This window comes from Theobroma umbraticum, unplaced genomic scaffold (genome assembly GCF_002168275.2).
Source record: "Theobroma umbraticum cultivar Fairchild unplaced genomic scaffold, ASM216827v3 scaffold_130.0, whole genome shotgun sequence".
Taxonomy (NCBI): domain Eukaryota; kingdom Viridiplantae; phylum Streptophyta; class Magnoliopsida; order Malvales; family Malvaceae; genus Theobroma; species Theobroma umbraticum.
This window is the reverse complement of record NW_018397264.1, coordinates 1,333,668-1,344,387: the sequence shown is the minus strand read 5'-3', so window position 1 is coordinate 1,344,387 and position 10,720 is coordinate 1,333,668. Positions and strand designations below refer to the sequence as shown.

Below are 10,720 nucleotides of genomic sequence, written 5' to 3'. Positions count from 1 at the left end.
TTTGGCTCCTTGCATGGTTGGATATTAGCTGTCAAATAAGAAAACAAGAACATACTATTCACACAGTTTCCCCTCTTTCAAAAATTTCCTTTTTTTGATTTTCCTTACACAAATCTCTTTATTTTATTGCTTTCAAAAACCTTATAAAAACTCTTTCACAAGCCCCATTTCTTCTCCCTCTTCTTCCCAAGCCTCTTCTTTTGCTTACACAGCCTCTTGCTCGGCTTCTCTGAGCGTTCAGCAGTGTTGGGTTTAAGCCAACTTTTGCAGTTTTTGGATTAAATTTTTTTGATTCTTCATTGAGATTTTCAACTTTTTGACGCAAGAACTGACAAGTTTTGGCGATGAAGTTTCAGTTTTAGCCTTAAAAAAAAGTTTGCTGTTTTTGATGTTTTGTTGAAGAAAGATAGAACTGAACGGACTTTTGGACTTTGGGGTGTTAGTGATATTTGTTGAAAATAATGAAAGTTGAAGCATAAAGCCTTTAACTTTGGCTTTTGCCTTATAAAGTTTTTGTTGAATTTGGGTGCTTTCTTGAGTTGGGTCTTGAAGATTTTTGACGTGTAGTGTAAGGCTTGAGATTTTGCTTTAAGCTGTTTTGGCAATGCAGACTTTATGTTCTTGGTGAGTTGCTGAACTCCTATATGTGTTTCCTTTTGGTTTCTTAAGTTGTTCTTCTGGTTTAAAGAAGCTTTGTTTAATTGTTGCTAATGTTAATTCAATATTTATGTACCCATTAACTTTTTTCTTTGTTTTTTTTTATGAATGATACTCTGTTTTCCACGAAATTTAGAGTTCTTGCTTTTATTTTCTTGATCTTTCTCTTTTATATCCTTTTTCATTGAATGTTACCTTGGAATATTTGTTTAGTCATAGTTGTGTTGGAATTAAACTGAAGGAATGAGAAAATTACAAATGCAAATTAGATGTATTTATGGTTCATTCATGCATATTCATCTATATTAAGGTACTTTCTTCATCTTCTGGGCCCACAAAAGATCATTCATTAGTTAATCACACATAGCAATCTTCACTGTGGTTTTGCCATAGTCATCTATATTACGGTACTTATCTGAAGCTTGGAGCTTTTTCCACCATCAATTGATTATTGCGCTTGGCGTGATTAATGAAATGATGGTACTGGTTTGTAAGTTTGTGTCTATGACGTATTGCTGGTGTATAGTCTTATTCTTATTCCATACATTATTTATTTTTTTTTTGGGCTATTGTTTCAATTTTTTATGTAAGTAGGTTACAGTGTTTTTCATTGATTCTTGCAACTGTTGTCTGTTTCTAAGCCTACAGTTATTTAAGTAAGGTGATATTGTTTTTAATTGTGTTGTTGTAATTATATTAATGAATGGATGTTTATAAAATTATATGTCTACTGGTATATAAATGGAGTATTACCCGCTGACCATGGAAGTGCATGTTTTTGGGGTTATCATATTGACAATTCAATGGAGTCTCGTGCAGCTTATATAAAATTTGATTTTTTAAAGGTGTGCACTGATGATGAGATTAAGCTCATTTGTATGCTCAAATTGGAGGTGTTCTGCCTTTGATGCTGCTACCAAAATAAGTTTCATTAATGGTCAACTGCAGTATCAAATTTCTTCTACGCTCTCACCTCAGGGGTGGTCTTTTGCCGCTTATATGTGTCTTGGTGCTTTTATCCAATGTCCAATGGCAAAGGGAACGATCACCCTTTTTAAGAAGGCCTAAAACTTTTCAATATTCTTTGGTCTTTGGGCATTTTGTTCTGCCTTTTAAGTTCTTCTGGTAAATAAGAACTAGCTGGAGCATGTGAGTAACCTTAGCTTAGACTGTCTTTCTTTCTTTTCCTTTTAATTCATTTGACCACCCTCAATGGGTATTGGTTGTTGTTTTCGTTTTGCTCTTGCATTTTCTATTGTTAAATGACTGAGGTTAAAGTTTATGGAGTATACAAAGAAAGTTTCAACTATTGATTTAATTATTCTTATATAGATGATTTCATGTCATATTACTAACACGCCCATGATTTCAAAGTTTAAAATTGTTGATTAAATGATCTTCTGCTTTCGCAATGAATATTTTATAGTAATTTTGGACTTCCAATCTAGTTAACTTACTGTCTTGGATATCTTTGATTATCCTTTTCATGACTGTTCAGCTGGCTGAATGAGGTCAGATGGATGACCTTGCTATGTTTGTTGTCTGTTATTATTTCAGTGTGTGATTCTTTTTTTGTTTTTCTCTTTTTAACTAGTGAAGAAGGGAGAGAGATCGGAAAGATGATGGAAAACAAAAGGAGCCCTTGCTCTGTTGACCATAGCAGTTTCACTTCTTTGGCATCCAAACGGCAAAAGGCTGATCTATCTATCTCCACAAAGGTTTTTAGCCTTCTTAACTTCTCTTCAAATATCCCATCAGTGAATATATAGTCTTCCACATTCATTTCATCACTATACCAAAGGAACATCTTGTATCGAGAGTGATGGGGCACCCAACTCAGTTCAGTTTGACTATAGCTTAATCCCCATTAGATGGGGTTAGCTACATGTAACTTTCTATGCTATGCCCTTTTATTTCTAGGTCACCCATCTGTTTGGTTCTTACCAATTATCTCTTCTCAAAATATCTAGTAGTTTATCCTATTGGTTATGCTCTATTTTTTTTGGACATTTCAGTGCAGTATACTGATTGAAGTAGATTTGTTTATGTATAAACTTTGATTTGAAGCTATTTGAATCAGTACAACAGTTGAAGGATTATGTGAGAACAGCCAACTGCTATGTTTTCAGATAGCAGTGAAAATGAAACCTTAAAAGCTTGATTTTAATTTAATTTTGACAAGTGAAAATGTCAAGTCTCATGTTTGACATTCATGTGAATTTCCTGTACCTAAGTTCCGAGAATAGAATTTAACATGCCACTAATGAGGCTACCATATACCTTTTAGTTCAAGTGGAGCGTACTAAGGCTTGAATCTAGTTTCTCTACCCAAATCCTCACCAACCCATTTCTGTTTTCTTGTGCTGAAAACCTATGCAAACTTTTATTTGACAGTCAACATTTCTTTCAAACAAGATACCTAGTTATATCTTCTTGGTGTAGCTTGTATTCTTTTTTAACTTATTTTAGGAAGGCATTTTCTCCTAAAGATTGGTCCAAATGCATTTTCAGTCATTGCTTATTTATCAATTATTGGTTATCTCTTCATTTCTTCACTATGTACAAAACTAAGTGCAATGTACCTATGATGTGTCTGTTGCTAATATTAATCTTAATTTACTCTTTTTGGCAATAGGATAGGAAAGAGAAGCTTGGTGAACGCATTGTCGCTCTGCAGCAGCTTGTTTCACCATATGGAAAGGTACATTCAACAATTAGTTGTTTACATTGGAGTGGCAATACTTTATTTTGTGCTAGTACTGGATCAATGTTTAGACTTGAATGTCAAGTCTAATATGTTTAATCTGCTAAAAACTTCAATGGTTATGCTAATCTGGTTGTTATTTTAGCGTTTATATGGCTTATAATGATGTTGCCTATTTGCTATAACTGTAAAGCTCTGTTTCAATCGCAGACAGATACTGCTTCTGTCCTCCTGGAGGCAATGGAGTACATACGATTTCTTCATGAACAAGTCAAGGTTGTTTTTCTTGCTTATTTACCTAAATTATCCTTGCATGCCTGTTAGTTGGTACTAATTGCAAATTTTAAATGCATCCTTCCAAAGATCACCAATCACATACTTCAATTAAATACACTGTCTAGAAGTGTTTAGATTGTTAGATTGGGCTTATGCTGTGTTGATTTATTTTCATATTTAATTATGCAACCTGGGAGCTTCAACAGTTCCAGTCTCTGTCTGGCTCTGAAAGTTGAACAATTTCATCTTATAATTTTAAAAGATTCAAGCTGCGAACAACTTAAGTATGTCTAGGAGAAGCTCTTGGTCGTTCAGTTGGTCTTATATCTCTTTTTGGACTCAGCAATTTTCGAAGCGGGAATAAAAGTGAATAGCAAAGAAAAGCAAGAAAAGAGGAGTGAAAATTGATAGAAATGTACTCTTTCTCCTTTTAAAGATCATTAGAACATCATAATGGCTAAGACCAAGTGTGCAGTGGTATGCTTGTGGTATTTGAGTCAGAGAGGCGTATGAAGTTTGTAAATGTGCCGTCAGAAATTTTTTTGTGTAGAGAAATTTACTTTTATGTAAAAATGCAAATTTAACTTTAAATTTCTTGGCATTTGTGTTTTGGGGTGGTTTCAGGTGTTAAGTGCTCCATATCTCCAAACGGCACCAACAAACAATATGCAGGTGAGCATTTCTATGTGTTGTTGGAACGCCTTTTATGTTGACACACTATAGAGACATTCATTAGGGAATCATCATTCGAATAAGTTAAGATTTTGCTTTAAAGGGATTTGATTTTTCCTCCAGGATGTAGAGCATTATAGCCTGAGAAGCCGAGGTTTATGCCTTGTTCCAATCTCTTGTACTGCTGGAGTTGCTCGCAGCAATGGTGCGGATATTTGGGCACCCATCAAGACCACATCTCCGAAGTTTGACAAGGCTATCTCACAATTCAATTGACATTTTATTTCACAGCAACTGGAAGGATTTTAAATCCACTAGAATTGGTTTAGAAGGTAACCAACTTATTGTTGAATGCACAAAATTTTCCCAGGCAGATGCAACTTTGTAACAGAAATTTATAGCGTGATGCACTAAGGTAGGATGCTGGTAGGCAAAATTACTAGTCTTTGATTGGGAGAATTGTGTATCTAAATGCAGCCTTGCACCTTTCTAGTTTTAAGCTGGTGCTGGGAACAAGCTGCATTCAAGCTATTCAATTACAAAATCTTCTTGTGCTCTCCTGATCAAGTCATGTAAAATGTATATTGATGAACCTGAGTTGAATAACTGCTTTAAATTGTATCTATGAATATAGGAAGGGAATTCCATGGTTAATATAGCCCTCTCTTTTTAAGGGATCACTGAGTTCTTGTCAACTGCATGACTTATTTTATGCATTGCTTGAAGAATGTGTTGGGGTTGCAAAGTTCGTTGGGAACTTAATTTCTCAATGCTTATATTGGGCATGGATTTGCCATGAAGAAGTTGCATGTAATTGCAAAATCTCACCAGTCATGACCAGACGGGAGAGGAGAATTAGGTATTTCTGAGCTTCTTTTTGATCTTCTCCAAATGCTCATGGTACCAGCTAGTTAATGTGTGAGGCTATGGTCAGTGGGGGTTGTCCTATGAAGTAAGCCTTGCCTCTCAAAACAGGGTTGGAATGTGAAAGCCATGTTGGGGAAACGGATTCAAGTCTTGGTCAGTCTCTTTGAAACACATTCACGCTATGAGCGAAGTGAAAACGATCCGAACCAGGAGGGTTGGCAGTGTGTTTAAACTTCAACGATGGCATTAATGAACGGTTTGGCCTGCTGCCCTTAGGTCAAAGTTTTCCACTCTGCTGTTGAAAGTTGCTTTGCAGGTACAGTTCACCGGTATTAGAATGCATGTCTCCATCGATGGCATTTCTTTACCAGTTGTCAGTCACACCGTTCGATGATTCGAGTCATGGACCAGTACCATCAGACATTCATGCATAACTGCTCACGCAAGGGACCCTTTCAGGTTGACAATATTCGACATTGAGCTGACCACTGGCACCACGAAAGATCCTCCCTATGTATCGCATGGCCATGGTTGCATAACCTGTCCTAAGTCTCACCAGTCACCACCTAAAATGCCCGAAAGTCTAAAAGATTTAAAGTTTATATAACCAAAAACACCCAGTAAATGCATCCTGGTGGGGCTGTTTTCGTTTTTTGCCTGTCCATAATTCCCCGTCTTGGAACCAAAATGATAAAAATAAAAAACCGATTGTCAGCAGACCCCACGAGTTTGTATCCGTAGACCTAGGTGCCTTATGGTTTCCCAATTTTCAGCAGTGAGTTCCATGCTTATTGTTAAACTCTTGATTAATGCAACGCCACAATTTTTAATATTTTTCATTATTATATGTATAAAATTTGATATATAATATGATTATTTTAATAATTACCCTTTAATCACTTAGATTCATCACTACTTCAGAGACATTAGTATCATACATGCATGCAAATATTTGCACCGGGAAGGGGTAAATTCTATCCCTAGTTCCTAATATTTTATTCTGATCTTACTTTAAATCTTTATCATTGAATTGTTTCATTTGAATTCTTTAACATTTTTAAGTAATTTCATTTTGATTTTTTTGTTACATTGTTCTGTTAACAATTAAGAGAAATATTAAAGTTAAATAAAAATAATAACCAGAAGAAGTAATCCTTCCCTTAAACGGTGAAGCAGAGCATCAACAACAAGGTGGTTAGGGGGGCATCCATGACAGGACAGCAAATGTTATCAACTTTTCATCAACAGTAAAGCACAGCTAATCCCATATAATTTAAATCCCATTGAGAGGCACAATGAATAAGCCCTTACTTTAAAAGGGGGCCAGCTTTAATTCATGTCACTTCACTTCATAGTAGTATCTAATTAACTGTATACTCCATTTGTTGTCCGTTCTCTTTCTAAAGAAAGGAAATTATTAAGTCATAATTAAGCACATGATGTAAAAATGACAAAGTCTAACAAGATTAAATCACTCAATGAACTTGCCGAATTAAAATTAACTTTCTCTTGCAAGAACTGGAGTGTGAATGAATAAATCAGTCTATGAGCTTGCCGAATTACGTTTGACTTTCTCTTGCAGGAACTGCAGCACGTGTTCGCGTTTCCAATTGTCGATTCTGTAGAAGAATGACAGAATGAATAATGAGGAGTCTCATTATTTTCACCAAAATGTAAGCAAGAATAATGCAAACTAAAAAGAGATGAGAGAGCTGTTATTTTCCAAGTCCTAACAAGGCTGGATTTTAAAAGTCATAATAGAATGGTCATCCTCAACCTCAACTGCATTTCTGCATGCTATGCAGATCTGGGGGCTAACGAGATGAGATTTATTGCATAAACAAAGGTCATATCTCTTTATATGGTTTCTTTCTAAATAGTTTGGGAATCAGGGAAAGAGGGAGAAAATAGACGGGGCAGGGTAAGGATGAACATGCTTGAATGTTGAGTTGAAAATACCAAACTTAAAATTGTGAGCATTATCATCAGTTTGGTGAAAGCATATCTGTCCAAGTAAATTCCTCTTTATTTAAATATTGCATCTCAAGAGTTCAACATGAGCTAACTGCATTAACAGAAGCACCTAACCTTATAGTTTCCTTATGTTGGCCCTCATCATCCAACATGATCAACTTGGGTGGAGAATTGAAAAGATATTGAAGTTTAACAGTTGGGAACTTATCCTTCTCTTCTTCAATGAAACCAACAATTTCGGGATAGAATACCAGTTTCCTCATGCACACTTCCAGTATTGCACCTGAATAGGTAATCTGCAATTTGATTGAATTTAGGTGTAAATTTAGAAATTTTTTTTTTAAAAAACACCACAGCATGCAATACCAAAAGTAATAAACAATATATTCCCACTGAAAAATAAAACAGGCAATTGAGAACAATCAAACATATCGCTATCTCTTTTATATATCAGTATCACTATCCCTTTCCCCCTTTCTTTTTTTGGGAATAAATACTGTTCCCTTTCCTGAAAGAGAGGAGAAGAGGAAAATTAAATACAGAAGACCAAAGAAATGCAAGATTATGTGCAAGTCAGAAATATGGGGGTTCTTGCACTTAAAGATAACTATAGTTGGGGAATTAGTAGTTCAATGACACACATTGATGGACCTAGAATACAATAGCTGGTAAAAGGCATGTTGGAAAAAAAGATGAGACGTGTTACAGGTTCACACATGCAAAGTCCACTAAGAAACTTTACCTCATAATATTTACTATGGTCTGAAACAGTGTCATGCTATCAGTAGTATTTGCAGTTGTATATTATATACTAAAGAATATGCTTGCTAGAGATTCAATAAGAATATAAAACTCCATTAACTCTTTTGCTAAACAGCTACATCCTCCCTTTCCACAATCAAAGTGAAAAAATAGTACACAACTCTTGATCTAATCTGAAAGGAAACTGAATGCAATCTCCCACTATGCTCAATAGAGAAAACATTGTGACAAAAAACATTTTTTTTCAAAGAAAATAAAAAAAAAATAAGAAGGGAGGATGAAGATTAAGAGAGATTTGAAAAACAGACATGGGTGGCTGAAAATTTAAAGCCGTCCCTGGCACCAAAAATAAAAAATCATCTACAAAGCATGTTACATACCTTACTAATGGAATCATCCGAGTCTTCTGTACAACACTTCAAGCAGTCAGATATCAACTCTGCCATCAAAACATATATATTAGTCGTGCATTTGCCAGTTGAGTAGTCTTTTGTCTTGAGTTCAATATGCAACTTTTTTCCTCTTTTCATAAAACTTCAATATGTCATGTAAACATGCCAGACAGCTATGTTCTTTCAAATGTCTAGTCTCACTAATTTTTTGTTAATTAACCGCATTGCACACAATGATATGTTGCCAAATCACACCAAGTTTTCCCAACGGTAAGCACTATTATGCTATGGTTCTGCAGACTCCTCCCCATTTACCATATCAATGACAGGGGCATCATAAAGCAGTAAAATTATGAGGCAGTGTCATGGGCCGCGATATGCAGAAATTGAGTTAGACATAATATTCCTTTTTTGTCACTCAAGGTAGATTAATTGAATTGTTCTATCGTAGACTTACTCCTAAGAAAGCCACCGCAGCGAAAATATCATATTTGCTCTTTTATCTCTCCCTCTGCTGTATGCCTTCATTTAGTACAACATTGAACTCTATTGAAGAAAATATCTATAACTTGCATACACGGCAATCGAACTTGAGCTCAGTTTTAATGAAGTAAGGACCATAATTAAAAATTTTGAGGTTGAGGAGAAAACCCATTAGATCAAACCTAAAGTATTCATTTATCTATAGTTAAAATAACAAAAAAAAAAAAACCTCAAAGTGAAGTTAAATTCACAATTGAAGTTTGACCTTATTACACTGAATAGAACTGCACTACAGTCAACCAGCAAAAGTATCAAAATTGATGCATCATTGGCCAATTTAAGATCAGACAAAGCCCTCTAATTCCATAATAATCAAAACCCAGAAAGAAAAGGGAACCCCAACAGAAAACACCAAAATCCATACAAGGAATTCACCGAACACACGAAACCTTAAAATTTCCAAATATTAATTAAACAAAGCGCTAGAACAGCATACCATTGGAAAACCCAAGTTAAAAAGTTTAACAAAAAGTATATTTTTTTAAAAAAATGAGGTTAATTCAATACCTTTGTCCTTGACATACTCAGAGAAAGTGTTGCAATCAGAACAAAGGGCTAAACCCGTGAAGCCCAGATCCTCACATTGCTTTGAGCTTAGCTGTTCTCTTGATGATGATACAATCACGGCCGTGGATGAAATTATAACAATTATTAATAAAAAATAATATAACACGTTCCTCAACATCTCTCTCTCTCTCTCTCTCAAAACTTCTTTCTTTTTCCAAGTCTTCTTCTGCAGGGTTGCAAGTCTCCTTAAAACAAACAACGCGAACGAAGTTCTCTGGAACTGGAAGATGGATTTTGGAAACAAAACGATGTCGTTCAACTTTAAACGCAATTTTTTAACGATTTAAAAATTTAACGGTGTGTCAGATGGAATAAAATAGTATTTCTTTGTCAGTGTCTCTTGAAATTGATTTTGCCAAGTTTATCAGATGGCCTAACATTTTAAAAACATTTTAATTATTTAAAAATTTTAAATAAATCTTTATTTTTTATTATATTTTATAAGTTTTTATTTTTTATTTTAAATTAAATATATTTTTATGACTAAAAATTAATCAATAGTTAATCATAAAACTCTAATTTTTAATTTTTTATATTACATTATATTAACGCAGAAAGTAAAATTATTTCAAGATTATATCATCATGTCATACAAGTATTTTATAGCATTATTTATTATAATATGTTAATATGTCATATTGACATCACGTGACATAAAATAATAAATGATGTTTTGATTAATAACAGTTAATTAATTATTAATTTAAAATTTATTTGATTTAAAATAAATATATATGAATTTTAATTGAATGAAACAAAAAGTGTTTAATTGAATATAATAAAAAATAAAAAGAAAGATTTATATGATTTTTTTGAATAGTTTAAATAGCTTTTAGGCATTTTGCTTATATTTATAAATGGTTAAATACTCATATAAACTCTCGAATTATATCAAGAAAGTCAATTTAATTCAAGAAAATAGTAATCAGTTAACAAACATTGAAGCAATTAATTTTTTTTTAAATTTTTTGTTTTAAATTCTTAACTAATAATTTTTAAACATTTGAATAGATAAAAAGAAAAAACTCATTTCTTAATTAATAATTTTTTATGTTACATCATTTGTCATATGATATTGATATCATCAAAATAATACATCCATATGTCACATTATTTGAGAGAGACTTATTTGTTTCAAAATAAAAATTTAGAGACTTATTTGAACGTAATAAAAATATAAAGATTAAATTGACTTACTTGATATAATTTGAAAAATTATTTAAATCTTTAACTTTTATAATTCATTGATAATTATTTGATTTTAGTTTTAATTATATATATGTTTTTGTTTAGAATAGCAATACGG

General features: G+C 33.4%; 2 protein-coding genes across 6 annotated transcripts; one reads left to right on the top strand and one right to left on the bottom strand.

The window, feature by feature from the left end:
• Positions 1-4,967, top strand: LOC110421702 (basic helix-loop-helix (bHLH) DNA-binding superfamily protein). 5 transcript variants are annotated; one of them, XM_021435353.2, is made up of 7 exons: positions 1-624; positions 1,503-1,806; positions 2,257-2,375; positions 3,293-3,358; positions 3,572-3,637; positions 4,262-4,309; positions 4,433-4,967. In XM_021435353.2, the coding sequence occupies exons 3-7, from the start codon at positions 2,277-2,279 to the stop codon at positions 4,583-4,585; spliced, it is 432 nt and encodes a 143-aa protein (XP_021291028.1). In that variant the 5' UTR covers positions 1-624; positions 1,503-1,806; positions 2,257-2,276; the 3' UTR covers positions 4,586-4,967. The 5 variants fall into 5 exon arrangements, with proteins under 5 accessions (XP_021291028.1, XP_021291027.1, XP_021291026.1 ...); XM_021435352.2 differs by having other exon boundaries at positions 2,252-2,375; XM_021435351.2 differs by lacking the exon at positions 1,503-1,806 and having other exon boundaries at positions 2-624.
• A 1,404-nt stretch (positions 4,968-6,371) lies between these two features.
• Positions 6,372-9,594, bottom strand: LOC110421888 (selenoprotein family protein). Its single transcript, XM_021435605.2, has 4 exons — positions 9,355-9,594; positions 8,293-8,351; positions 7,265-7,446; positions 6,372-6,795 (listed from the first exon to the last, which is right to left on the bottom strand). The coding sequence occupies exons 1-4, from the start codon at positions 9,530-9,532 to the stop codon at positions 6,720-6,722; spliced, it is 495 nt and encodes a 164-aa protein (XP_021291280.1). The 5' UTR covers positions 9,533-9,594; the 3' UTR covers positions 6,372-6,719.
• Between the last annotated feature and the right edge of the window lie 1,126 nt (positions 9,595-10,720).

What these genes read in the sequence shown, in the direction of transcription:
- LOC110421702 (XM_089784485.1), top strand. Translation starts at nt 2,178, where the DNA reads ATGACCTTGCTATGTTTGTTGTCTGTTATTATTTCAGTGTGTGATTCT. An exon ending in TTGTTTCACCATATGGAAAG is followed by an intron (nt 3,359 to 3,571) that starts GTACATTCAACA and finishes TTTCAATCGCAG; the next exon opens with ACAGATACTGCTTCTGTCCT. An exon ending in TTCTTCATGAACAAGTCAAG is followed by an intron (nt 3,638 to 4,261) that starts GTTGTTTTTCTT and finishes GGGTGGTTTCAG; the next exon opens with GTGTTAAGTGCTCCATATCT.
- LOC110421888 (XM_021435605.2), bottom strand. Translation starts at nt 9,532, where the DNA reads ATGTTGAGGAACGTGTTATATTATTTTTTATTAATAATTGTTATAATT. An exon ending in CGGATGATTCCATTAGTAAG is followed by an intron (nt 7,447 to 8,292) that starts GTATGTAACATG and finishes ATCAAATTGCAG; the next exon opens with ATTACCTATTCAGGTGCAAT. An exon ending in CAACATAAGGAAACTATAAG is followed by an intron (nt 6,796 to 7,264) that starts GTTAGGTGCTTC and finishes ATTCTTCTACAG; the next exon opens with AATCGACAATTGGAAACGCG.